The sequence below is a fragment of the Lutra lutra genome, chromosome 8, assembly GCF_902655055.1.
Source record: "Lutra lutra chromosome 8, mLutLut1.2, whole genome shotgun sequence".
Lineage (NCBI taxonomy): Eukaryota > Metazoa > Chordata > Mammalia > Carnivora > Mustelidae > Lutra > Lutra lutra.
In genome coordinates, this window is record NC_062285.1 from 91,902,418 (window position 1) to 91,928,721 (window position 26,304).

Genomic DNA, 26,304 nt, shown 5'->3' on the forward strand with positions numbered 1-26,304 from the left:
CCATTACTTAACTGACAAAACTACTGAAAATTTTGCACCAAAAAGTGGTATTTCCCTCATTTTAAAATCTCAAAGTGTCATATCACCAAAAAAATAATAATAATAATTATGAACACTTTATGATACTCAAGTCATTAAAACCTATTTTCCAACTGGTCACACAGAATTAATGCCTACCATTAAATACAAATTGCAAATCTGTCTTCACATATATCTAACACAAGAGAAATGTCCTCTTAAATTTTTTTTTTTTTAAAGATTTTATTTATTTATTTATTTGACAGAGAGAGATCACAAGCAGGCAGAGAGGCAGGCAGAGAGAGAGGAGGAAGCAGGCTCCCTGCCAAGCAGAGAGCCCGATGCGGGGCTTGATCCCAGGACCCTGAGATCATGACCTGAGCCGAAGGCAGCGGCTTAACCCACTGAGCCACCCAGGCGCCCCTCTCTTAAATTTTTTTTTTTAAATTACTGGTTTGTTTCCCTGACCAGGTTCCAAACTATCAAAATGAAGTAAGAAAATTACCTAAATTTTAAAGAGCACAATTGGATAATGGGAATTTAAAAGACAGATAATTCTGAAGAATTGTATGAAACACTAGAAAGTCTTTATTAAAACTGGGTAAGAATTCAAATAGCTACTAATTATCAAACACCAAAAACTGGAATACTAAGAATCTATTCGACTAAGAATCTATTCGACAAAGAATATATATGATGTCTTTTGTATTTGCTTACTTGCTTCCTAACAGGATATATTTTGTGTTTCCTATCAAAATATCATTCTTTAACCCTTCTCAGCAATCCTTTTGCCCTATAATTTTTTTCTAAGTCTTAGCTAATAATCCCAGATAGAGACAAAATTATTTTCCTCAAAGGTAAGTCCTTTTGGGAATGATGAAAATTCCTTTCCAGATCCCTCACCAGTGTCAGAGAAAGAAACAAAAGGTAGACTACTGTAACAGTCTACCTCATTATCCCTGTGCACTGCTGCACTGCAGTGGACAGTCATGTGTTTTAAGAGAGAGTGGGCGCATGGGTGGCTCAGTCATTAAGCATCTGCCTTCGGCTCAGGTCACGGTCCCAGGGTCCTGGGATCGATCCCCACATCAGGTTTCTTCCCTTTCCCACTGTTCCTGCTTGTATTCCTTCTTTCGCTATGTCTCTGTCAAATAAATAAATAAAATCTTAAAAAGAAAAGAAAATTTACTGCAGTCTTCCAGCAAAAGACTGTTAGAAAAGAAAGGGGGGTGTGGGCAGCAAAGCTTCCTTGTGATGTAGACAAAGCCCCTTCCATCCACTTTAGAAAGGGCAAACTTCTTTGTAACAGTGGTTTGGGGTTGAACACAAATATATCAATCTGTTCTACCAGCTTTTGGCAATCAGTACCAGCTTATACATCCAACGATAAAAAGAACTTTCTGAATGCAGCTAGAATAAATACAAATATACAAGTATATTTATATAATTTTATTTATTGTTTTTAAGATTTTATTTATTTGACATATATCACAAGTAGATAGAAAGGTAGGCAGAGAGAGAGAAGGGGAAGAAGGCTCCCTGCTGAGCAGCGAGCCCGATACAGGGCTCAATCCCAGGACCCAGGGATCATGACCTGAGCCGAAGGCAGAGGCTTTAACCCACTGAGCCACCCAGGTGCCCCGGTTTATGTAATTTTAAATAAATATAAATGAAAGGTTATGGAATAATAAGAAAAGAAGGAACTATATCAAATTCTCTGAATACTGAATGTTCCAAAAAAAACTACTTGTAGGCCTAAATGTAGGCGATTAGGGTTTTCCCTCTCAAACGTTTCGTTTAGACCCAAAAACAGCAAGGAATAATAGTGAGGGGATATCAAAGGCAAAAAAAGAAAGATCTATTGCAAAATCCTCTCTGGCATGCCTATAACAAAAACCCCACATCTGATTTGAACCTAGTTCCACCACTTACCCACTGTGCAACCTCAGGCTAAAGTTACTTTACTTATCTGTGTCTCAAGTTCCTCATCTGTAAAATGGGAAGAGTAAAAATAGTTTCTTTATAGAGCTGCTGTGAGGACTAAGGTGGTTAACATTAGTGAAAAAGTACCTGGCACATAACAGGCACCAAACTTAATCATCGCTGTCATCCACTACTCCCTCTTGCAGCCGGATAAAATGAGAGCTAGAGAAAGTAACAAGTAAATTCCATAAGGGTAGAAATCTTGACTATCTTCTTAACAGCTATGTCTCCCAGCACTATATGGCATATAGTAAAAGCTCAATTATTATTTATTGAAATCTGAACTTATCTCACAGTTTTCAAGAAGCAGAAAAGAGATTGAAACCCATGTCTGAGCCTGAAGCTATACTGCCTAAAACAAAATTGTCTCTATAAATTGCTTTAGAAAAACTAGGGAACTTGGGACACCTGGGTGGCTCAGTCAGTTAAGTGTCTGCCTTTGGCTCAGGTCATGATCCCAGGGTTCTGGAATTGAGTTCTGCTTTGGGCTTCCTGCTCAGGGGGGGAGGCGGGGTACCTGCTTCTCCCTCTACCTGTTCTGCCAGTCACTCTCCCTGCTTGTACTCTCTTTCTCTGACAAATAAAATAAAATTTAAAAAAGAAAAACTAGCAAACTCAAAACACTAAAGAGAAGTCAAATCACATTAACATCTAAAAAACCCAAAGTAGAAGGAAAAAAAATTTAAGAGCAGAAATTAATGGAATGGAAAGCCAACATCAATAAAAAAGACAACCGAACTAAAAGTTTGCCCCCAAAACAAATACATTTGTTTAAATCCGTGGTAAGACTGATACAGAGTTTAAAAAAAAAAAAAAAGGCACAATTAAAGTTGAGAATGAAAAGGGAGCTTCACAGTATATCCTGTAGACATTAAAAGGATAATGAAATGATTCTATGAATAACACATCTGAGAACTTAGATAAAATGTACAAAAATGGGGCGCCTGGGTGGCTCAGTGGGTTAAGCCGCTGCCTTCGGCTCAGGTCATGATCTCAGGGTCCTGGGATCGAGCCCCGCATCGGGCTCTCTGCTCAGCAGGGAGCCTGCTTCCTCCTCTCTCTCTGCCTGCCTCTCTGCCTGCTTGTGATCTCTCTCTGTCAAATAAATAAAAATCTTTAAAAAAAAAAATGTACAAAAATTTCCAGAAAAAAAAAACAATTTACCTAAACTGCAAGAAGAAACAAACCACTAAAACAAATTACCCATTAACTAAAACTTTTCCAAAAAAAATCTCTAGACACAAAAGCTTTCAAAAGTGAATTCTAGGGGTACTTGGGTGGCTCAGTGGGTTAAAGCCTCTGCCTTCGGCTCAGGTCCTGATCCCAGGGGGCTGGATTGAGCCCCGAATTGGGTCCTCTGCTCAGCAGGGAGCCTGCTTCCCTCTCTCTGTCTCTGCCTGCCTCTCTGCCTACTTGTGACCTCTGTCTGTCTGTCAAATAAATAAATAAATAAATCTAAAAAAAAAAAGTGAATTCCATCATTTAAGGAAAAAATAGAAGTGTTACCACATCGTCTTCTGGAACAAAAAACACTCCCCAGCCCTTTTCATGAGGCCAAACACAGCTTAGCAGAAACTAACAATGACTAGTTCACAAAAGGAAAGTTACAAGGCAATCTCATTCATGAACATAAATGCAAAATTCTTCAACAACTATTAACAAATTAAACCCACCACAATAATAATAATCATCATACACAAGTTGGGTTTATTCTAAAATTTTTAGTTTGGTTTAACTTTAAAAAACCAATCATATAATTTACAGTAATATAAAAATATGTATAACCATTTAATAGATATATGGACATTGATAAAATTCAATAAGCATTCGGTATTTTGTTTTTAATTCTTTTAGCATACTTAGAGAAAACTTCCTTAATCTGATAAATGATATCTTAAAAATCCTATAGCCAACAATATTTTTTTAAAAAAGATTTATTTATTTATTTATTTGACAGACAGAGATCACAAGTAGGCAGAGAGGCAGAGAGAGAGGAAGAGAAGCAGGCTCCCTGCCGAGCAGAGAGCCCGATGTGGGGCTCGATCCCAGGATCCTGGGATCACGACCTGAGCCGAAGGCAGAGGCTTTAACCCACTGAGCCACCCAGGCGCCCTCCAACAATGTCCCAAAGGACTTGCCCTATGCTGTTAAGAAAGTGAGATATAAGGATTGGAAATGAAATATAAAACTGTTATTACTTGTAAATGATACAATTTTAAAAGCAAGTAATTCAAAATAATCATAAATTAATGACATAAATGAGTTACCTATCAGTATATTATTAAACTTAACCAGCAATGAAGTAGAAACAAAAAACTTTTTTTTTTTTTTAAAGATTTTATTTATTTATTTGACAGAAGGAGATCACAAGTAGGCAGAGAAGCAGGCAGAGAGAGAAAAGGAAGCAGGCTCCCCGATGAGCAGAGAACCCGATGCGGGGCTCAATCCCAGAACCCTGGGATCATGACCTAAGCCGAAGGCAGAGGCTTTAACCCACTGAGCCACCCAGGTGCCCTGAAACAAAAAATTTTTATTGTTACCATTTATAGTAACAACAAATTCACAGGAACAAAGTTACATCTAATAAAAGATGTGCAAGACCTCTGGGAATAAAATTACAAATTATCATTAGAAACATTAAAGAGAATGAGAGAGAATGAGCCCAAGAGCACATGTAAACATCTGCATAATGAAGGTTCAATAGTATGAATGTGTCATTTCTTCCCAATTGATCTACAAATTCAATAAAAAACTAATCAAAATTTCAAATGGTATTTCTGTGAAACTTGACAAGCTGATTATAAAATTTATGAATCGGGGTGCCTGGCTGGTACAGTTGGTTAAATGCCCGCCTCCCAGTTTCTGCTCAGATCACGATCTCAGAGTCCTGAGATCAAGCCCCACGCTGGGTTCTACACTTAGTGTGGAATCTCCTTCAGAATCTTTCTCCCTTTGCCCCTCCTGCTCATCCTCTCTCTCTCTAAAATAAATAAATAAATCTTAAAAATAAAATTTATATATATATAAAATAAAATATATATAAAATGCAAAAGAACATGAATAACTAGATAATCTTGAAAAAGATAGAAGACTCACTTTACTGGATTCTTAACACTGTCGTAATTAAGCCTCTGTCAATGCTGGTGAAAAGAATCAAAATTAGGCAAAAGAGCAGAATAAATCTACCCATGTATAGATACTTGATTTATGATAAAGTAACACTGGAGAGCGGGGGGAAAGGTCAGTCTCCCTTATTACAGAGTGCTGTGACAAACATTGAAATGGAAAGAAAATGAAACTTTATCATTACCTATCACCACACACAAACGTCAGTTCTAGGTGGATTATAAATCTATATGTAAATGACAAAACCCTTAGTTAACTCTCTAAAAGCTAACATAGAGGTTATCTTCATGACCTCAACACAGGAAAAAAATTTTTATGTAGGTCACAGAAAGAATCAACCATAAACAAGAGTAGTCAAAATACATTAAATTCTTCTTTTTTATCAAAACATCATTAAGAAGGTAAAAAGCAAGCTACAAATGATGCATTTAGGAAAGTAAAATAATCAGACAACCAACCCAACAGCAAAATGGACAAGAGATTGAAGAAGCACTTCACAAGTGAGGATACCCAGATGAATATATAAGAAGATAACCTTGGAGTGCCTGGGTAGCACACTCTGTTAAAGGGTGTCTTAGTTTCAGCTCAGGTCATGATCCTGAGCTGAAACTAAGATTAGAGTCATGAGATAGATCCCTACATCTGGCTCAGACTCAGTGCAGAGTGTCCTTAAGATTCTCTCTCCCTCTGCTCACTCCTTCCCCCACCCAAATAAATAAATGAAAACTTAAAAAAAAAAATTCAACTTTTTTTTTTTTTTTAAGATTTCATTTATTTATTTGACAGAGAGACACAGCAAGAGAAGAAACACAAGCAGAGGGAGTGGGAGAGAAGCAAGCTTCCCACTGAGCAGAGAGCCCAATGTGGGACTCGAACCCAGGACCCTGGGATCATAACCTGAGCTGAAGGTAGACACTTAATGACTGAGGCACCCAGGCACCCCAGATAGTCAACCTTATTAATAAGCTGGGATATAAAACCACAAAGACACTATTTCATACCCACTAAAATAGCTAGAACCAAGAGCTGACCATTAACAAGTTCTGATGAGTATGTAGTTTAAAGAGAAACACTTCAGACAGTTGGGTGGCTCAGTCACTTAACCGCCTGCCTTAGGCTCAAGTCATGATCCCAGTACTGAGCTCACTGCTAAGCGGGGAAACTGCTTCTCCCTCTAGCCCTCCCCCTGTTCACAATCTCTCTATATCAAATAAATAAAATCTTTAATAATTTAAAAAATAAAAAGTTTTAACCACTTTGGTCACCAGAAAGAAAAGGGAATTTCCTTGGTAAAGGTTATTTGCCCAAAAAAATTTATAGTAAGTGCCAGGTTTATTTATTGGAATAAACTCAGAGTACTCCCTTTTAGGATCAGGCAGAAGAAATCTGTCATCATTTGTAGGCATTATTTGCGTAACATATTCTAGAGAACCTGGGGCACCCGGGTGGCTCAACTGGTTAATCATCTGCCTATGGCTCACGTCATGATCCCAGGACCAGAGACTGAGCTCCACGCTGGGCTCTCTGATCAGCAGAGAGTCTGCTGCTCCCCTTGCTTTTCCTCCCTCTCTGTCAAATAAATACACAAAATCTTTGAAAAAAAAAAAAATATATATATATATCCTAGAGAACCAAAAGGAGGGAAAAAACAGGAAGGAGTATTTATAATATACCACTTCATATGTAGGAAAAGAGAAGAAATATGAATATATTCCAAGATCAGAAGACAGACTGCCTGATTCTAAATCTTGGCTCCAGCACTTACAGCTTTATGATCTAGGGTAAAAAACATTTAACCAATCTAGGATTCCATTTTCTCATTTGCAAAACAGAAACAAATAACAATACCAACCTCATGGGATTATTGCCAGGATCAAATGAGTTGATATTTGTAGTAGGCTTTGTATATTGCTATGTGAGTGTTTGTAAAATAAATTTACTTTTATAATTTGAATTCTAAGACCTCAGACTATTATTCTTTACCTGAGTTTAGTAACTACACTCACTACTACTCTAAGTTCTCTGGTGACTTGTCACTCGGGTACCTATCACAGAATAGTCATCAAAAATCAGATCATCCAATTTCATAAGTACCAAAAGTACTGTGTGTACAGGGCACCTGGCTGGCTCAGTCAGTACAGCATGCAATTCTTGATCTGAAGGTTGTGAATTCAAGTCCCACAAGGGATGTAGAGCATACTTAAAAAATAAATACAAAAATAATGTTTAAAAAGTACTCTTCATAAACCGAAGATTATCATGTTTTCCTATTGCCAATTAATAACAGTATCATTTACTGTATACTTACTATGTGTGAGATACCATGCCAGGGAATTTTATATACATCTAAAGTAATCCCGAGTGCAACATTATAGAGTAGGCCTTTAAATTTTTATCCTACTTGTTATAAAGAGAATCTACCAACAGATTTCATTTTCTAGCAAATAAATGAAACCATAAAACCAATCTGACCAACTGACAAAGGTTTAATAACTGGATCAGCCAGGACAATTAAATCTAGCTAGTTCTAAAGCACAACCTCGTTATATCACATAATTCCCTCCAACTCTAGCTGTGCTAATTCACTAAGCAGCATGATAGATGGAAGACTCTCTTCAGCAGAGTCATTAGAATATATTCTAATGGTTAAGTTAGACCTATAGTCCCAGATACTAAAAAGCCCCTGAATTTTATTATTTGCCTTAAAAAAAGAATTGAGACTTTGAACTAATTTATTCCTTTAAGTTCCTCCAATTCCTTCAAAAGGCCATTCTAGTCTCCCACTTCCAAATTCTTCATACTTTTTTTTTTTTTTTTTAGTTTTATTTATTTATTTGACAGAGAAAGAGAGACAGCAAGAGAGGGAACACAAGCTGGAAGAGTGAGAGAAGGAGAAGCAGGCTTGCCTCTGAGCAGAAGCCCAATGCAGGGCTTAATCACAGGATCCTCGGATCATGACCTGAGCCAAAGGCAGACACTTAACTGACTGAGCCACCCAGGTACGTACCCCCAAATTCCTCATACTTCCTTAAAAATGTTTTCTGCAGCAACACCTATCATTCCCCTGAGCTTTATCCTCAACACGACCATGGTTCTAAGTAAATAAAGGTAACTACTTAATCACCATTTTTATTTTTATTTTTATTTTTTTTAAGATTTTATTTATTTATTTGACAGAGAGATCACAAGCAGGCAGAGAGGCAGGCAGAGAGAGAGGAGGAAGCAGGCTCCCCACTGAGCAGAGAGCCCGATGCGGGGCTCGATCCCAGGACTCTGAGATCATGACCTGAGCCGAAGGCAGCGGCTTAACCCACTGAGCCACCCAGGCGCCCCTTAATCACCATTTTTAACACTGTGTATCATAGGTTATTAGATCACCATTCCAGAATTATCCTAATTTGATTTCTATCCTATCTATGCCAAGTAATCAATTCTCTGAAGGTCTACAATCTGCAGTACATTCTCTGGAATTAATTTCTGTATTGTTTAAGGTTATCTGATTTTTAAGGAATAAAATATCTCTAGTTAAGCTGAGCAAGAAAAAAAATTAATAGATGGACATACTATTGTGTTTAGAACTAAAAAGAATGATGATGAAACAAGCACAGAAAAAAGACAAGGGCCATTCTGGGAATCTAAGACCAAGAAAGAACCTAGAATCTCTAGGTGCATACCAACATTATTAAATTTCAAACATTCTCCTTCTATCCTTTAGTTAAACTGCTCAAATTCCAAGGGAAGAGAGGATGCTTGGGTGGCTCAGTAGGTTGAGCACCCAATTCTTATTTTGGCTGAGGTCATGATCTCTGGGTTGGGAGATCAAGCCCCACATGGGGCTCCGATATCGCTGCAGAGTCTGCTTGAGATTCTCTTACCCTCCCCCTCTGCTCCACTCTTTCTCTAAAATTAAAAAAAAAAAAATCTTAAAACAAGGTGGGGGGATATCTGGGTGGCTCAGTCCATTAAGCATCTGCCTTCAGCTCAGGTTGTGATCCCAGGGTCCTGGGATGGAGTCCCCCATAGAGCTTCTTGCTCAGTGGGGAGCCTACTTCTCCTCTGCTTGCCAACCCTGTTTATACTCTCTCTGAGACAAATAAATAAAATCTTAAAAAAAAAAAGGCAGGGGAGGAGGGTGGAGAGGGACAAAGACTTCCAAACTACTACCTAGCTTGACTATCAAGGGGCAAGGCACCATTGACTTACAGTTCCACCAAGACTGTACAACATAGGGGTGCCTGGGTGGCTCAGTGGGTTAAGCCTCTGACTTCAGCTCAGGTCATGTTCTCAGGGTCCTGGGACTGAGCCCACATTGGGCTCTCTGCTTAGCAGGGAGCCTTCTTCCCCCTCTCCCTCTGCGTGCCTCTCTGCCTACTTGTGATCTCTGTAAAATAAATAAAATCTTTTTTTTTTTTTTTTAAGATTTTATTTATTTGTCAGAGAGAGAGAGGAGAGCGAGCGAGCACAGGCAGACAGAATGGCAGGCAGAGGCAGAGGGAGAAGCAGGCTCCCCACCAAGCAAGGAGCCCGATGTGGGACTCGATCCCAGGACGCTGGGATCATGACCTGAGCCGAAGGCAGCTGCTTAACCAACTGAGCCACCCAGGCGTCCCCCAAAATAAATAAAATCTTAAAAAAAAAAAAAAAAGACTGTACAACATAGAAGAGGGAATTTCTCAAAAGAAAATCCATATGGTGTTTCTACAAAAGGGGGGTGGGGTGGGGGGGATAGATACTGAAGGCCAAGAAATAAGAATGTACCAGAGGCCAAGAACTGAACCAGCAACTTTATCTACATTTTATGTGGTCCACACAATTTAATAGTATTTGGTAAGACAGTTTTGATTATCTTTAATGAACACAGTTTGGGGGGCACTGACCAGGGATACTCAACATCTTCATCACTATCTCATCCTATATCATAACCAAGGGAATTATTTTGACATGGCATCTATAATTAAGAACCTGCTTTTTTACTTGCCAGAATATCACATCTCTTAATTTATCTCACTTCTCTGTAAATTATCACTGTAACTTTTATTCATATGAACATATATTATCTATTCATACCTTAATTTATAATATTCAATATCATATGTAAAAAAGACATTTGCCTAAGAAAATTGATCCCTAAATCAGAAAGAGTTTAAAGCATTAAAGGTGCAACTAATCCAATTGCTTCACTTTCCTGAACTACTTTGGAAAGGGATATGGGATAGGCAATTGCTCTGATTTCTGACTGGTATAGGCACATTTGGTGCTGTTAGAGAAGACAAAATTGGATTCAAGTATCCACTGGAGAATTAATAAACATTCAGACCAATATAGCATGGATACTAAACATAATCAAAGCTCCCAACCATTTTGATAACAGGAGTAGAGGGCCTGAGCTCAAAAAAGGAAAGATATTTCTTCCTGACGATTGAAGACATTACGGGTTTTTCCTTTGATACTCAACTTATTTTCTGACCTAAGGAAATACTCAACTGTAAATCTCACTGTCCAGCTGGGTTTGGAACCACAGTCCAAGTTCCTAAAAGATTAAGCAGAAAAGTGATTCAACCAGGGCCATTTGTTGTCTAACATTAAAATGCAAACAATCATAATGGAAAGGATACTGAAAAAGGACAGAGCAATACAAACTTTCTGGAGGACAGTCTGGCAACAGCAATTCCTCTTCTAGAACCACCTAAAATAACACATATAGTCTCCCTCTCACTGTAACCCTGGATAATGCTTACTCATCTTTCAGGTTTTATTATTTTTAAAGACTTTTTTTTTAAGATTTTATTTATTTATATGACAGAGAGAGACACAGCAAGAGAGGGAACACAAGCAGGGGGAGTGGGAGAGGGAGAAGGAGGCTCTCCGAGGATCAGGGAGTCTGATGCGGGGCTCAATTCCAGGACCCTGAGATGATGAGCTGAACCAAAGGCAGAGGCTTAACCCACTGAGACACCCAGGCACACCCATCTTTAGGTTTTAGTTTCACTTCCTTGAAGAGGCCTTTTCTAATCTTTAAATCTAAATTAGATTCCACTGGGGAAACCTGGCTGGCTTAGTTGGTAGAGCATTCCACTCTTGATCTCAGGGTTGTGGGTTCATGCCCCGATATGGGTATAAAGATTACTTAAAAATAAAAAAAAATCTTAAAAATAAAGTCAATTCCACTGGTTCCATCTGATTCTACTGATTCCACAGACTGCATCTTATTCCCGTATCACACTTTACTTTTCTTTTATACCACTTAGTAAGTAATTATTTCTTTGGCTTTTCTATAATGTCCATGTCTCCCACTTACCTTAAAGAGGGCATGAAGCAGTTAGAACAGGGCTATTTTGCTAAACTCTGTATGTCCAATACCTATCTTGGCACACAGCTGACACTCACTCATAAGCAAAAGAAAATTTAGCGAACAGTACTGTTACAATTCATTTATGTGTATGTATTTAGCACTGATTTATGGATGGTAAAACTATCCAATGATATTTGCTTTATATTTCAGTACTGTTTATGTCACTTTATAATTAGTAAAAATATAAAGCTATTAGTATTTTTTTTAATCTTATTTATTTATTTATGAGAGAGAGAGAGAGCATGTGCATGTGTACAGTGCACAGGCAGAGGGAGTGGCAGAGGGGGAGGGAGAACTAGGCTCCCCGCAGAGCAGGGAGCCCAAGGTGGGGCTCCATCTCGGGATCCTGGGATCAGTAACCAAGTCAAAGGCAGACACTTCTAAAGCTATTAGTATTTTTAAAAAGAGAAAAAACGAGATATATGTGCCTAGTGCTATGCTTTGTATATAGTACTACTCCCAAACTATTCCTTTCTCTTTTCTTAGCAATCAACTAAGAGGAAACTTCCAGGGAATGTTTAAGGAAAATCTCGAGAATAAATTAAAATATTTTAATTATATGAAATAACTGTTATTTGGGGATAGGTTTGTCAACTAATGCAACAATGGGGGAAAACTGCCCAAAAGTGGGGATTAGACCAATAAATTAGGGCCAACTGAGGTGTCACTGGCAGTAACTGCTTCAAACAACCAAATCAACTTTATGACAGCACTATAACATCAAGAGGGGGGTGGGCAGGACATGGGCGGTGGCAACAAAGTATATGTCTATATTAAAATGAGGTAATTTATAAATCTAGAAATTAAAACCAAACACCAAAGTAAAGCAATAGATATAAAAGCAAACTGATTTCTTCTTACAAAACCATTTTTAAAAATGAGAAAAAACTAGGGCACCTGGGTCGCTCAGTGGGTTAAGCCTCTGCCTTTGGCTCAGGTCATGATCTCATGGTCCTGGAATTGAGCCCCACATGAGGCTCTCTGCTCAGCAGGGAGCCTGCTTCCTCCCCCCTCTCTCTGCCTACTTGTGATCTCTGTCAAAAAAAATAAATAAAATCTTCAAAAAGAGAGAGAGAGAGAGAGAAAACTAGACTCAAATTTCCAGACTGGGGACGCCTGGGTGGCTCAGTTGGTTGGACGACTGCCTTCGGCTCAGGTCATGATCCCGGAGTCCCGGGATCCAGTCCCGCATCAGGCTCCCAGCTCCATGGGGAGTCTGCTTCTCCCTCTGACCTTCTCCTCGCTCATGCTCTCTCTCACTGCCTCTCTCTCAAATAAATAAATAAAATCTTTAAAAAAAAAAAATTTCCAGACTGAACATCTTTCCAGAGACAACATGTGAAAAGGAGATTACACACTGTTTCAGGTATGAAATGAGTTCTGGAGAATATAAATCAAGTTGTTGCCATCTCTTCCTAAAGAAGACAACAAAGGTCTTCATGGGTAAAGTATAAAATCACAGGGTCCCAGCAAAGGTTATAATTACATATAGGTCTTCTTTAGAAAATGGTACCATTCTATATGTCCTTTTCTCCAACTTCATAATTTCACTTAACAATGTCATATTTTATCAAGTAGGTATTTCAGTATGTATCTCAAAGGAATTCTTGGGTGCATAAGTATTTCATAACCAGGACACAAAGAGCACTAACCAAAAAAATATAGGGCACCTGGGTGGCTCAGTTTGGTTAAGCACCTGCTTTTAGCTCAGGTCATGATCCCAAGATCCTGGGATCACATCCCAGGTCCCAGGGCTTTCTGTTCTGCAGGGAGTCTGCTTCTCCCTCAGCTCCTCCCCGACTCATGCTTTTTCTCTCTCTCTCAAATAAATAAAATGTTTGAAAATTAAAAAAGAAATATGAACTCTACCTAATTAAAATTAGCAACTTCCACCCACTAAAAGATTCCATTAATAGACTGAAAAGGCAAGCCACGGAGTGATTCACAATATATATATCCAATAAGAGATTTATTACCAAGGGGCACCTGGGTGGCTCAGTGGGTTGAGCCTCTGCCTTTGGCTCAGGTTGGTCTTGGGGTCCTGGAATCAAACCCCACATCGGGCTCTCTGCTCAGCGGGGAGCCTGCTTCCCCGCCCTTCTGCCGGTCTCTCTGCCTACTTGTGATCTCTCTCTCTCTGTGTCAAATAAATAAAATAAAAATAAATAAATAGAGATTTACTCCCAAAATAAAATACAAAGCAAAAAAGAAAAAGAGAAGCAATAAAAAATGACAACACAGTGGTGCCTGGGTGGCTCAGCGACTTAAAAGCCTGTCTTTGCCTCATAATCCAAGGGTCCTGAAATTGAGCCCCACATGGAGCCCCACATTGGGCTCACTGCTCAGCAGGGAGTCTGCTTCTTTCTCAACCCCTGTCCTCTCCCCCAGACTCATGCACACACATGCTCTCTCTCTTGTTCTCTCAAATAAATTCTTTAAAAAATAAAAAAAAAAGAGAGACAATTCTGGGAAGGGTGGAGTAGGGTGCACCAGGAATCAGTCAGCTACCCCTAGACTTTTACTGCACTTGAAAAATCTGTCAGATATAACTGTGTTAGAGCCCCCAAGTCAACCCTAAGGCACACTATGCACCTGTTCCTGGGGCAACTGACACCCTACAGAAGCCAGGGTTCACTAAAAGGACCCTGTCCTTCAGATATTGAAGACCTCTCCTCTGATGACTGGTTACAACTCTTGATCACAGAGTTGCAAACCAAGAGGCCAGTAGCTGTCACTGTTGTACTATCTCCACCCACGGGTATAAGCCCCTCCCCTTCCAGGTAAAATGACTTCCAGGGGATTTATTTCTTCAAATATCCTCTCTGCTCCCTTATGTCTTGTCATTTTCCCCTTTCAGGAGCCAGACATGAAAGACTAGGACATTAAAAAACAACTGCAGGGGCGCCTGGGTGGCTCAGTGGGTTAAAGCCTCTGCCTTCGGCTCAGGTCATGACCCAAGGGTCCTGGGATCGAGCCCCACATAGGGCTTTCTGCTCAGCGGGGAGCCTGTTTCCCTTCATCTCTCTCTGCCTGCCTCTGCCTACTTGTGATCTCTGTCTGTCAAATAAATAAATAAAATATTTTTTAAAAAATTAAAAAAAAAAAAAAAAACAACCTGCATATATGGGAAAAATTACAAAGTGACCGTGCATAACAAGGAAAAGTTTAGGGAAGCCCTGAGAAGACATTCCATTTACAGCCCAGGCTAATCTTCAGGACATGAACCATCTATAACAATAAGAAAACAAAGAACAGTACACAAAAACACAAACCCTGGGGAAGGAGGAGAGTCTGATTTCCAGAGTTACTACATTTTTAGATTCAAATGCACAATATTCAACAAAAACTAAGAAGGCATACAAAGAAACAGGAAAGTATAGCCTTTCAAAGAAACAGGGAAGTATAACTTTCAAATGAAGTTGAAACAACGGTGTCAAAGATGCTAAAAGAACTAAAACATGAGAAGGAAATCAAGAAAACCATGGTTGAAAAAAATGCAAAAATCAATAGACCCAAAATACAAAACAAAACAAACAAAATTCCCAGCAGAGACATCAAGGAGTAATCACAGACTGAAATGGAAATTCCAATAACAGAAATGAAAAAGAATAAAATTTAAAAAAAAATTAACTTGGGGCACCTGGGTGGCTCAGTGGGTTAAGCCTCTGCCTTCAGCTCAGGTCATGATCCCAGGGTCCTGGGATGGAGCCCTGCATTGGGTTCTCTGCTCAGCAGGGAGCCTACTTCCCCCTCCCTCTCTGTCTGCTGCTGTGCCTACTTGTGGTCTCTCTCTCTCTCTCTGTCAAATAAATAAGTAAAATATTTTAAAAAATAAAATCTTTAAAAATAATAATAATAAATCTTTAAAAATAAAGAATGCTAGAAGGCAACACAAAAGCATAAAAAAAATAAAGCTCTTGGGTAAAGATAAATATATAAATACATAAAGAATCCTAAAATACTCTAATGGTAGTGCATAAATCAGTGTTATTGCTGGTATAGCATTTAAAATTAAAAGCATACAGGGTCACCTGGCTGGCTCAGTAGGAACAGCATGCAACTCTTGATCTTGGGGTCCTGAGTTCAAGCCCCATATTGGCCTAGAGCTTATTTTAAAAAATTTAAAAAGTTAAAAGCACACAAAATAACTATGCCTATAAAACTGTCAATGAGGGCGCCTGGGTGGCTCAGTGGGTTAAGCCGCTGCCTTCAGCTCAGGTCATGATCTCAGGGTCCTGGGATCGAGGCCTGCATCGGGCTCTCTGCTCAGCAGGGAGCCTGCTTCCCTCTCTCTCTCTCTCTGCCTGCCTCTCCATCTACTTGTGATCTCTCTCTGTCAAATAAATAAATTAAAAAAAAATAAAAAAAATAAAACTGTCAATGAATACAAAATATAAGATATAATTTGTGACATTATTAACACAATATAAGGGGAAATTCATAGGGGTAGAGTTTATATATGAATAAATTTATCACCTAAAATAAATTAAAACCATACAATGTATTTATTATGTAATCTTCACAATAATGATGAATAAAATACCTATAGAAGATACATATAGGTAAATAAGGAACTAAAGCATGCCACTACAACAAATTAACAAAACACGGGAAGGTAACAAGAGAGGAAAAGAGACAAAATAGGTATAAAACATACAGAAAATGATAAAATGTCTTGCTTTTTCAGTAATCACATTAAAAGTAAATATACAAGGGGTGCCTGGGTGGCTCAGTCAGTTAAGCATTCATCTCTTGGTTTCAGCTTAGGTTGTAGTCTCATAGGTTGTGAGATTGAGCGTGTCCCTCCCTACACTCAGTGAGGAGTTGGCTAGAGTCTTTCCCTCTGCCCCTCCCCACATCTGTCTTTAAATAAAAACAAACAAAAGATAGAGGGAAGAAATGGACCTTAAACAATGCCTGGGTGGGGCCTGGATGGCTCAGTTGGCTAAGTATCTTCCTGTGGACCCTGGGATTGAGTCCCACATCCAGCTCCCCGCTTGTCAGGAAGTCTCCTTCTCCCTCTCCCTTCTCCCTCTGCCTGCTTCTCTGCCTATCTGTACTCTCTACCTCTCTGTCAAATAAATAAATAAAATCTTAAAAAAGAAAAAAAAACAATGCCCACCTATATGCTATCAACAAGAGACTCACTTGAGATGTAAGGACACTCAAAGGCTGAAAGTGAAAGGCCGAGAAAAGATACTCCAAGCAAATGGTTACCAAAAGAGAGAAGTGTTCCTACTTATGAGACAAAATGGGCTACAAGAGAAAAATTGTCAAGAGATAATCATCATTATTATGATAAGTCAATTCACCAGGAACTTATAACAATTATAAATATGTAGGCACCCAATACAGCACCCACATGTATGAAACAAACCGTGAGAGACCAAAGAGAGAAATGGACACTAACAATAAGTGAAAAATCCAAATACCCTACACTTTTAATAATGGATCAAGCAAACAAACAGAAAATTTAATAAGGAAATAAAGTAACTGGAAGAAGCATTACATATTAAATGGACCTAACATATAAAAAATACTCCTAACAACACAATTCTCATTCTTCAGGGGGAAATGGTATTTTCTCCAGGATACATCACATCTTTTTTTTTTTTTAAGATTCTATTTATTTATTTGACAGAGAGAGATTGCAGGTAGGCAGAGAGAGAGAGGAGGAAGCAGGCTCCCCGCGGAGCAGAGAGCCAGATGCGGGACTCAATCCCAGGACCCTGGGATCATGACCTGAGCCGAAGACAGAGGCTTTAGCCCACTGAGCCACCCAGGTGCCCCAGGATACATCACATCTTTAGCCACAAAATAAATCTCAACAAAGTTAAGAATACGGGTATCATACCAAGTATCTTTTCTTGTTTCAATGGAATGAAACTAGAAACGAATTAACAAAAGGAAACTATTTACAAATATCTGGAAATTAAGTAACACACTTTTTTTTTGAGGGGAATGAAGAGGGGCAGAGGAGAGGAAGAGAATCTTAAGCAGGCTCCATGCGCTGAGCCCGATGCAGTGCTTGATCTCTTAACCCTAAGGATCGGGACCTGAGCTGAAACCAAGAGTTGGATGCTTAACAAACTAAGCTACCCAGAAGCCCCTAAAAATAACACTCATTTAAAACAAATGAGACAAAAGAAGTCACAAGGGAAATGAGAAAATATCTTAAAACAAAAGCAAAACACAGCACACCAAAACTTATGGTATGTGGTGAAAGCAGTGTTAAGAGGAAAGTGTACTGCTATAAACATGCACATTAAAAAAAATGCACATTAGGGCGCCTGGGTGGCTCAGTGGGTTTGGGTTAAGCCTCTGCCTTCAGCTCAGGTCATGATCCCAGGGTCCTGCTCAGCAGGGAGCCCGCTTCTCCCTCTCTCTCTGCCTGCCTCTCTACCTACTTCTGCCTACTTGTGATTTCTCTCTCTGTCAAATAAATAAATAATCTTTTTAAAAAACGTACATTAAGAAGAAAAATCTCAAATCAACAACCTAACCTTACACCATAAACAAGCAGAAAAAGAACTAAACCCACCATGAACAGAAAAAGAAAAATACAGATTAGAACACACATCACTGAAATAGAAAAAACAGAAAAAAATCAATACTAACTTTTGGAAAGACCAACAAATTGACAAACCTTTAGCTAGATTAAGAAAAAAGAGAGGCCTTTACTAACAAGGCCCCTCATGTCCCCTCTGCCTCCATAGTAGCATGCAGGAAATGGGTACAGACTTCCTTGGGTGTGGCCCAGAATGGAATGAAACCGAAAAATGTCAGGGTCTCAACACGTAAAGGAAGTCCCCTATACCCCCGAGAGAGTGAGACTGGCAAATGGACAAACTAGACTCATGGCTGGGGTCACTGGGCCACGGTTCATGGCCACAGCCACGCCATACCCCAGGGGTATCCAAATGCGTACTCGTGGGGCCTGCCCCCTGGCCAAAACCAAGCCAGGCCCGTTCCCACATCATCAGACCTCTCTTCCCCCTGTTCCCAAAGGCACTTCCGTCCCCCCCACCCCCCAGCTCCCTCCTGCGTTTCTGAGTTCTGTTCACTCAGAATTGTAAATGTTTAGTTATGACCATGACATATTGTTTGGGTCAGTGTTTCTTTCCAATGCATACTAATATATTATGGTTATTATATACGAATATATTTAATGACATGGAAAAAGTTGTGGATTTTGTTTTTTGTTTTTTTTGGTTAGAGTTGTAATGGACCCAGATGGAACCTGTAACGTGGGCCCCACAGGATAGAACTAAGTTCAGATATCATTTAAATAAACTCTTGTACACTGAAAAAAAAAAAAAATGAAAGGAGGTATTAACAATGGATGTCACTGAAATAAATGAGATTTATAAGGAACAACTATGAAAAATTATGCCAACAAATTGGATAACCAAGAAAAAATGGATAAATTCCTGCCAGCATACAACCTAGTAAGACTGAACCATTAAAAAATTTTAAAAAATCAGAACAGACATATTGAGCCAGTAATTCAAAATCGCCAAACAAGGAAAAACATAGCACCAAAAGTTTTCACTGGTGAATTCTACCAAACATTTAAAGAACAAGTAACACCAACGCATCTTAACCACTCTCAAACAGATGTTGTCATTCTTCTTAGGTATATATGCAGGAGTGGGATGGATCCTATGGTAGTTCTACGTTTAACCTTTGGAGGAACTGCCAAACTTTTACCCAAAGGGCCTACATTATTTTATATTCCCCTTAGCAATGTAGGAGGGCTCCAATTTCTCTATATCCTTGCCAATACATGTTATGCAGCCTTTGGTTTTCCAACCTTTAAAACATAATAACACCTCTCCCTCTGCCTGTTGCTCCCCTTGCTTGTGCTGTCGAATGAATAAATAAAGTCTTTTAAAAAATAAATAAATAAAACGCAGAAGCATATACCCTAACCCTGTGGAAGTGGTGTTTAGTGAGCTATGTACCACACCGCCCTTTAAGCCTCTTCTCACACATACTTCAAGAGCATGGCTCCTAACATAATACAGTATCCAAATTTCTGACTCCAATCTCAACAACTGTACATGCACTTATGTTGAAAAGCTGTTGAACTCTAAAAGCATGTGACAGATTCTGAATTTTGTTTTTTTATTCCAAAGATAAAATGTATATTTATATGAGAGAGAAAGAAGGCACATGTTCATGAACAGGCAGAGGGGCAGAGGGAGAGAATCTTAAGCAGACTCCCCATTAGGCACAGAATACAAAGAGGCTGGATCCCAGGACCTGAGATCATGACCTGAGCTGAAATTAAGATGCAGATGCTTAACCAACTGAACCACCAAGGAGCCTTAGATTCGGGATTTTAATTTATTTGATCAGGAGTATCTGTCACAGGTGCAGTACAGGGCACGGGGGTGCAAATCCACTCCATTTATAATTTACCAAAGTTATAACAATTTTACACTTATTTGAATGATCCCTTGATTAACGTTAATCTTAGCCTGTTTCATTTTGCACACCATACCAATTAACTAGCACATAATAAATACTTTCATTATATTTATGAAAGAATGAAAGAAACAGGCTCTATCCCAGATCTCCAGAATCTGAATAACTAAGTGCTAGACCTAGTTGTATACATTAAAAAAAGAAAGCATGACTGAAATAAAATACTGCGCATCTTTCCTGTAAAGGTAGTAACTACTTATACACTAAGGTGAAATAATCTAGAAACAGTTCAGTTCTAAAGAAGTTATTTCTATACAAAAATAACTTTTGATCCTAAATTAGCATGAGGATCATTTATACTAAAATGGGGAACATTCTGTTTTTCTATTAAGTCTTTGATATAAATTAATTTACATATTAAAGATCAGCTGACAAAAACGGTAACTGCTGAAAAGTACTGAGAATGAATTAAACGTCAAGAGGGCAGAGTAAAGAGTAACTGCTAAGAGATTCTACCTACTTAAACCACAGTACCATGTTATCAGGTAAGATTCTAGATCCATTAACTAATGTGTGAATGAAACTACCCTCATAGCAGATTTACATACTGAATAATATTAATTCTTACAATAACCCTCTCTCTCCACTTTACTGATGAGAAAATTAAAACACATGGTCTCATTATGATTCTAGACACAAAGCGAGTAATGTAGAATCTATTTTAAGTGTTTGTCTTATACCCTAATACTATCAGTGAACTATGAAGGATTTTCTGAAAGTTAATTAAAAATGCCATGTATATGCGACCATACAATGCTCCTTAACAGAAATGACCAACTTAGCTATAACAAGTCTTAACTTTTGGGTGCCTGGGTGGCTCAGTGGGTTAAGCCTCGGCTCAGGTCATGATTTCAGGGTCCTGAGATCGAGCCCCGCATTGGGCTCTCTGCTCAGTGATCAGCCTGCTTCCCCCTTTCTCTCTGCCGGCCTTTCTGCATACTTGTGATCTCTCTGTCAAATAAATAAATAAAATCTTAAAAAAAAAAGTCTTAACTTTCTAAAGATGTAAAGACTCCTAAGTCAGTTCTAAAGAATTTCTGTATTTCTAAGAGATCTTCCCCTTATAACCCAAAACCAAACATGAAATACTGAAAATACCAGACTTCTCACCAACTGAGTCAAATCATTAAGACATTTCTATCCAGCAAAAAGAATAAAATTATATTAGGATTTTATACTATATGTATAAAATATTTTATGAAGAAAAAAGAAAGTAAGAATCACATGTGGAATTCTTTTTTTACAGTTTTTTTTTAAGATTTTACTTATTTATTTGAGAGATAGAGATCACAAGTAGGCAGAGAAGCAGGCAGAGAGAGAGAGAGAGGAAGCAGGCTTCCTGCTGAGCAGAGAGCCCAATGCGGGCCTTGATCCCAGGACCATGGGATCATGACCCGAGCTGAAGGCAGAGGCTTTAACCCACTGAGCCACTCAGGCGCCCCTCACATATGGAATCTGATGCGTTTACTAAAAGGACCCCCATGAGGTAAATTCTCTTATGAGCACTTTATGAACAAGGTCTTTTAAAATTAGAAGACAGCAATAATGGGAAAAAAATTAGTAGATCATCTTTAATTTCTCTCCCAACTATTTCCCACGTAATAAAGCAAGTACTTTTAAGTACTACTGTTTCCATTTCTTCCGTAACATGTAGGAGATTTGGGGGTGCCATAATATTGGATGTCTCAGTTGGTTAAGAGGCTTGTGCTCTCTCTTAAAAAAAAAAAAAATGCTAGATTTTAAGATTAGATGATACTTCATAATGATAAGGCTAGTAAAAATTCCTTCCTCCAAACTATTCCTAAAAATGTGGATTCAAAATATTTTAAGAAAAAATTCCATTAAACTACTTACTATAGACTTACCCAGGTTTCCTTGCTCGATTGTCAGTACCACCTCATCCATCACCACGGCCCTAAAGTCCAATTCCTCCTCACAACATTTGGCCTTTAATGCTCGTAAAATCTCTTTTTGGGGATAGTCTTCTCTGATTCGACGATCTGTCAAAAACCACAACTTGGCTGCCACAGAGCTACACATCTTGATCTGCTTGGTCTTCCTTCTCTTGGATTATTTCCTCCTGAATGCTGATTCTTTCTATACAGAAAGACAAAATTCACAGAGTAAATAAAGTAAATAAAGAATTCTACTTAAGGAATTTCATGTTTGTGGGGCTCCCCTGTACATATGAAAATAAGTGTCACTTCCTCATATTAAAAAAAATCTATTTGGGGTACCTGGTTGCTGGGCTCAGCTGGTAGAGTGTACAACTCTTGATTTTGGTGGTCTGAGTTAGAGCCCCACATTAGGCATAGAGATTACTTAAAAATATATATTAACAGGGTGTCTGGGGGGCTCAGTTGGTTAAGCATCTGCCTTCGGCCCAGGTCACGATCCAGGGTTCTGGAATGGAGTCCTACATTGGGCTCCCTGCTTAGTGGGAAGCCTACTTCCCTGCTTCTCCCTCTCTCTCTGCCCCTGCTTGTGCAATCTCTCTATGAAATAAATAAATAATCAAATAATGTTATATATATAGATATGTGTATATATATATACGTGTGTGTGTGTATATATATATATGTATATATATACACACATATATATAAAATATTTATATGTAAGTTAAAAAAAGAAATCTGATTCTTGGCTTTCACACAAATAAATGCTGTGATTATATATTAACTATACAAATAAAAAATGAATAATGTAATATGATACCTTTTCCCTTTCATTCAAATAAAAAATTTTTATACCACTAGAAATATAGAAACTCACAACTTCCCATGAAACAAAATTTCTCCATCGTCCACTAGGGAAGCTACCACTGCCATTTTATAATTACAGCAGATCACTTAGTACAAGTCCCATTTTCTACATTATGTTCAATGTCATTCCCTATATTATATATTACTTAGGAATGTACTTTAATATCACCATCTACTTTTGACTGATTTACTCCTTCCCCTAAAACGCAAATCCCTTGATATAAAATAGATGAGACTAATCACCAGTATATCCTGATCCTTCCCATCACAACTGACTCTATATATATTCATATATCTGTAGTCTTTTTATTCAATTTTCTCCCCTTATTTTGTCATATTTGTATATTTTGTTACAAACATATTTATAGGAATGTTTTTTGTGTGTTTTTTTTTTAAAGATTTTATTCATTTATTTGACAGACAGAGATCACAAGTAGGCTGAGAGGCAGGCAGAGAGAGAGGAGGAAGCAGGCTCCCCGCTGAGCAGAGAGCCCGACTTGGGGCTCGATCCCAAGAGCCTGGGATCATGACCTGAGCTGAAGGCAGAGGCTTTAACCCACTGAGCCACCCAGGCGCCCCTATAGGAATTTTTTTTTTAATATTTTATTGATTTATTTAACAGAGAGAGACAGAGAGGTCACAAGTAGACAGAGAGGCAGGCGGGGGGTGGGGGGAAACAGGCTCCCCACTGAGCAGAGAGCCTGATGTGGGGCTTGATCCCAGGACCCTGAGATCATGACCTGAGCTGAAGGCAGAGGTTTAACCCACTGAGCCACCCAGGTGCCCCTATAGGAATGTTTTAAATAATGAGATAGTAACACCTGTGTTACTAGAGAAGTATCAACACTGAAATCATTTATATAGCAACTTTAATCAAAATAAATAGTTCAAGGGGTGCCTGGGTGGCTCAGTCGTTAAGCATTTGCCTTCTGCTTGGGTCATGATCCCAGGGTTCTGGGACCCAGCCCTGCGTCAGGTTCCCTGCTCTGCAGAAAGTCTGTTCTCTTTCTCCCACTCTCCCTGCTGTGTTCCCTCTCTCGCTGTCTCTCTCTCTGTCAAATAAATAAATAAAATCTTAAAAATAAATAAATAAATAGTTCAAGAATATGGAAAACAATTTTAAAAAAACAATAAATGCTGGGGTCCATTCACTAAAATTTATTTCAGTTAGGGGATAGCATACTCTTACTCAAGGTTTTTATGCTTCCTTTAAATAGAACTTTTTTCAACAGATTGTTTACTAGAATACAAAAAAGGACTTTCTTCCACAGAGTGCTGCTTCTCAGAATCTGCATCATGAGCAAAAGCTTGTATCACGAGTAAGACAACAGTTGAAAATTTCCCTAAAGAAGCAAAAAGTTTCACGTTTTACTAACAAATGTTAACAGGTGGTTTCAAACAAACGGGCAAACAAACAAAACTTTACAAAAATAAAATTCCTGAGGCCCTGGCTGGCTCAGAAGTACAGCATGTAACTCTTGGTATCAGGATCCTGAGTTCTAGCCTCACTGGGGCATGGAGCCTATTTTAAAAAAATTCCTAATATCACCCCAGATGACATGGCAAACCTAACACAGAAAAAAGAATGAGGGTAAGAACTAGAGAAAGGAATGACCATACGGATGGCTTCCAGCACCACGACTGAAAGTGATTTCCTCATGCACCATTCACACACTCTCCAGGGTCTCAGTCAGAAGGGCCTGCTCCATAGATGTATACACCGTAAGACGAGAACATCATGAGCCAGATGCACCACCACACATACACACACAGCCCCAACCCCAAACCTTAGCCTGCCATGCCTGCCACACTCACACACCTGCCCCACAACCCAGGGTCTCAAGGCATCAATCACAGGAAAGCAGGGAACGAATAAAATAACATGGGAAATACACGTAAGAGTGTGACTTATAGCTGTGGAAAAGCAAGGGGAGAGCTCTCAAATGTGGCAATGCATCAGGCCAAGACCCAAGAAATCAGCAAAGGGGATGACTGGTGCCCAGAGGCTTCTGGCCCCTTGTGTTATTGTTCCACAGCTGTGGACAAAAACATGACCTCTTAAAAAAAGAACATGCCCTCTTGAGCCTTAGTCTAGATATGAATTGAAGATGTGGTCACTGAAAAGTCTCAAAGGAAAAGCTCCACATAAGAAAAGTCGCACCAGGGGCGCCTGGGTGGCTCAGTGGGTTAAGCTGCTGCCTTCGGCTCAGGTCATGATCCCAGGTCCTGGGTTCGAGCCCTGTATCGGGCTTTCTGCTCAGCAGGGAGCCTGCTTCCTCCTCTCTCTCTGCCTGCCTCTCTGCCTACTTGTGATTTCTGTCAAATAAATAAATAAAATCTTAAAAAAAAAAAAAGTCGCACCAGAGTACCTAATGCCTCCCCAGTTTCCCTTGAGAGAGGCATTATAAAATGACCTTAAGATATTTGGACCAAGTAGTTTTTGGACCACCCTGTCAAGGACTTCTAATACTCCAAAGCCATCTTGGTGCCTTCCCTGACACTTAGGTCTTGAACATCATCTGTTCACTGATATGACTGAATTTCACTGCATGAAATTGTATTGAATGAGTAAAGCAGTTGTGGCCCCCAACAGAACTCAGGATAGGATTTTTTTTTTTTTTTTTTTTTTAAAGATCTCACTTATTCACCTGACAGAGATCACAAGAGATCAGAGAGAGGCAGAGAGACAGGCAGAGAGAGAGGAGGAATAAGGCTCCCCGCTGAGCAGAGAGCCCAATGCGGGGCTCGATCCCAGGACCCTGGGATCATAACCCGAGTCGAAGGCAGAGGCCTTAACCCACTGAGCCACCCAGCTGCCCCTCAGGATAGGATATTAAAGCCACTGGCAACTGGGAAGTAGAAATGCTGGCCAATACTGGTATGTCAACTCATGGAAAATGCCCAGGCCACAATATTAACACAACAAGTTATGTTCAATGATTCTATAATTGGACAACAAAAACACTAGGCTGCAATCTCATGTCGTTGTGCAGCAACTCCCAACAGATGATGCACATGAGCATCATGTCTGGCTTCATGCCTGCAGCTCTTATAACCATGCATAATCTTCAGGTGTTTCCACACTGGTACGGCACCATCAACTAACTGCAAGTTCAGGTTAGCCTCCCTATTTCTTTTCATTTTTTTAAAAAAACATTTATTAGAGGGGCGCCTGGGTGGCTCAGTGGGTTAAAGCCTCTGCCTTCGGCTCAGGTCATGATCCCAGGGTCCTGGGATCGAGCCCCGCATCGGGCTCTCTGCCCAGCAGGGAGCCTGCTTCCCCCTCTCTCTCTGCCTGCCTCTCTACCTACTTGTGATCTCTCTGTCAAATAAATAAATAAAATCTTTAAAAAAAAAAAAAAAAACATTTATTAGAGAGAGTGAGAGAGCATAGAGCATGAGCAGCAGGGAGGGGCAAAGGGAGATGGAGAAGAAGACTCCCCACTGAGCAGAGCGCCTGATATAGGACTCAATCCCAGGACCCAGAGATCACGAACTTATCAAAACGCAGATGTTTGACTGACTGAACCACCCAGGTGCCCCTCCTTTAATTTCTCCCAATGGAGCAGC

The 26,304-nt window shown here is 39.3% G+C and overlaps 1 protein-coding gene across 6 annotated transcripts in view; it reads right to left on the minus strand.

Moving 5' to 3' along the window:
• RIMKLB (ribosomal modification protein rimK like family member B) overlaps window positions 1-26,304 on the minus strand; it is an 81,093-nt gene that overhangs the window by 35,333 nt on the left and 19,456 nt on the right. For all 6 annotated transcript variants that reach the window (XM_047741366.1, XM_047741365.1, XM_047741360.1 and 3 more), the window contains one exon: window positions 21,835-22,066. In XM_047741366.1, the coding sequence (XP_047597322.1) occupies window positions 21,835-22,009 (175 nt within the window). In that variant the 5' untranslated portion in view covers window positions 22,010-22,066. The remainder of the gene's footprint in view (window positions 1-21,834; window positions 22,067-26,304) is intronic.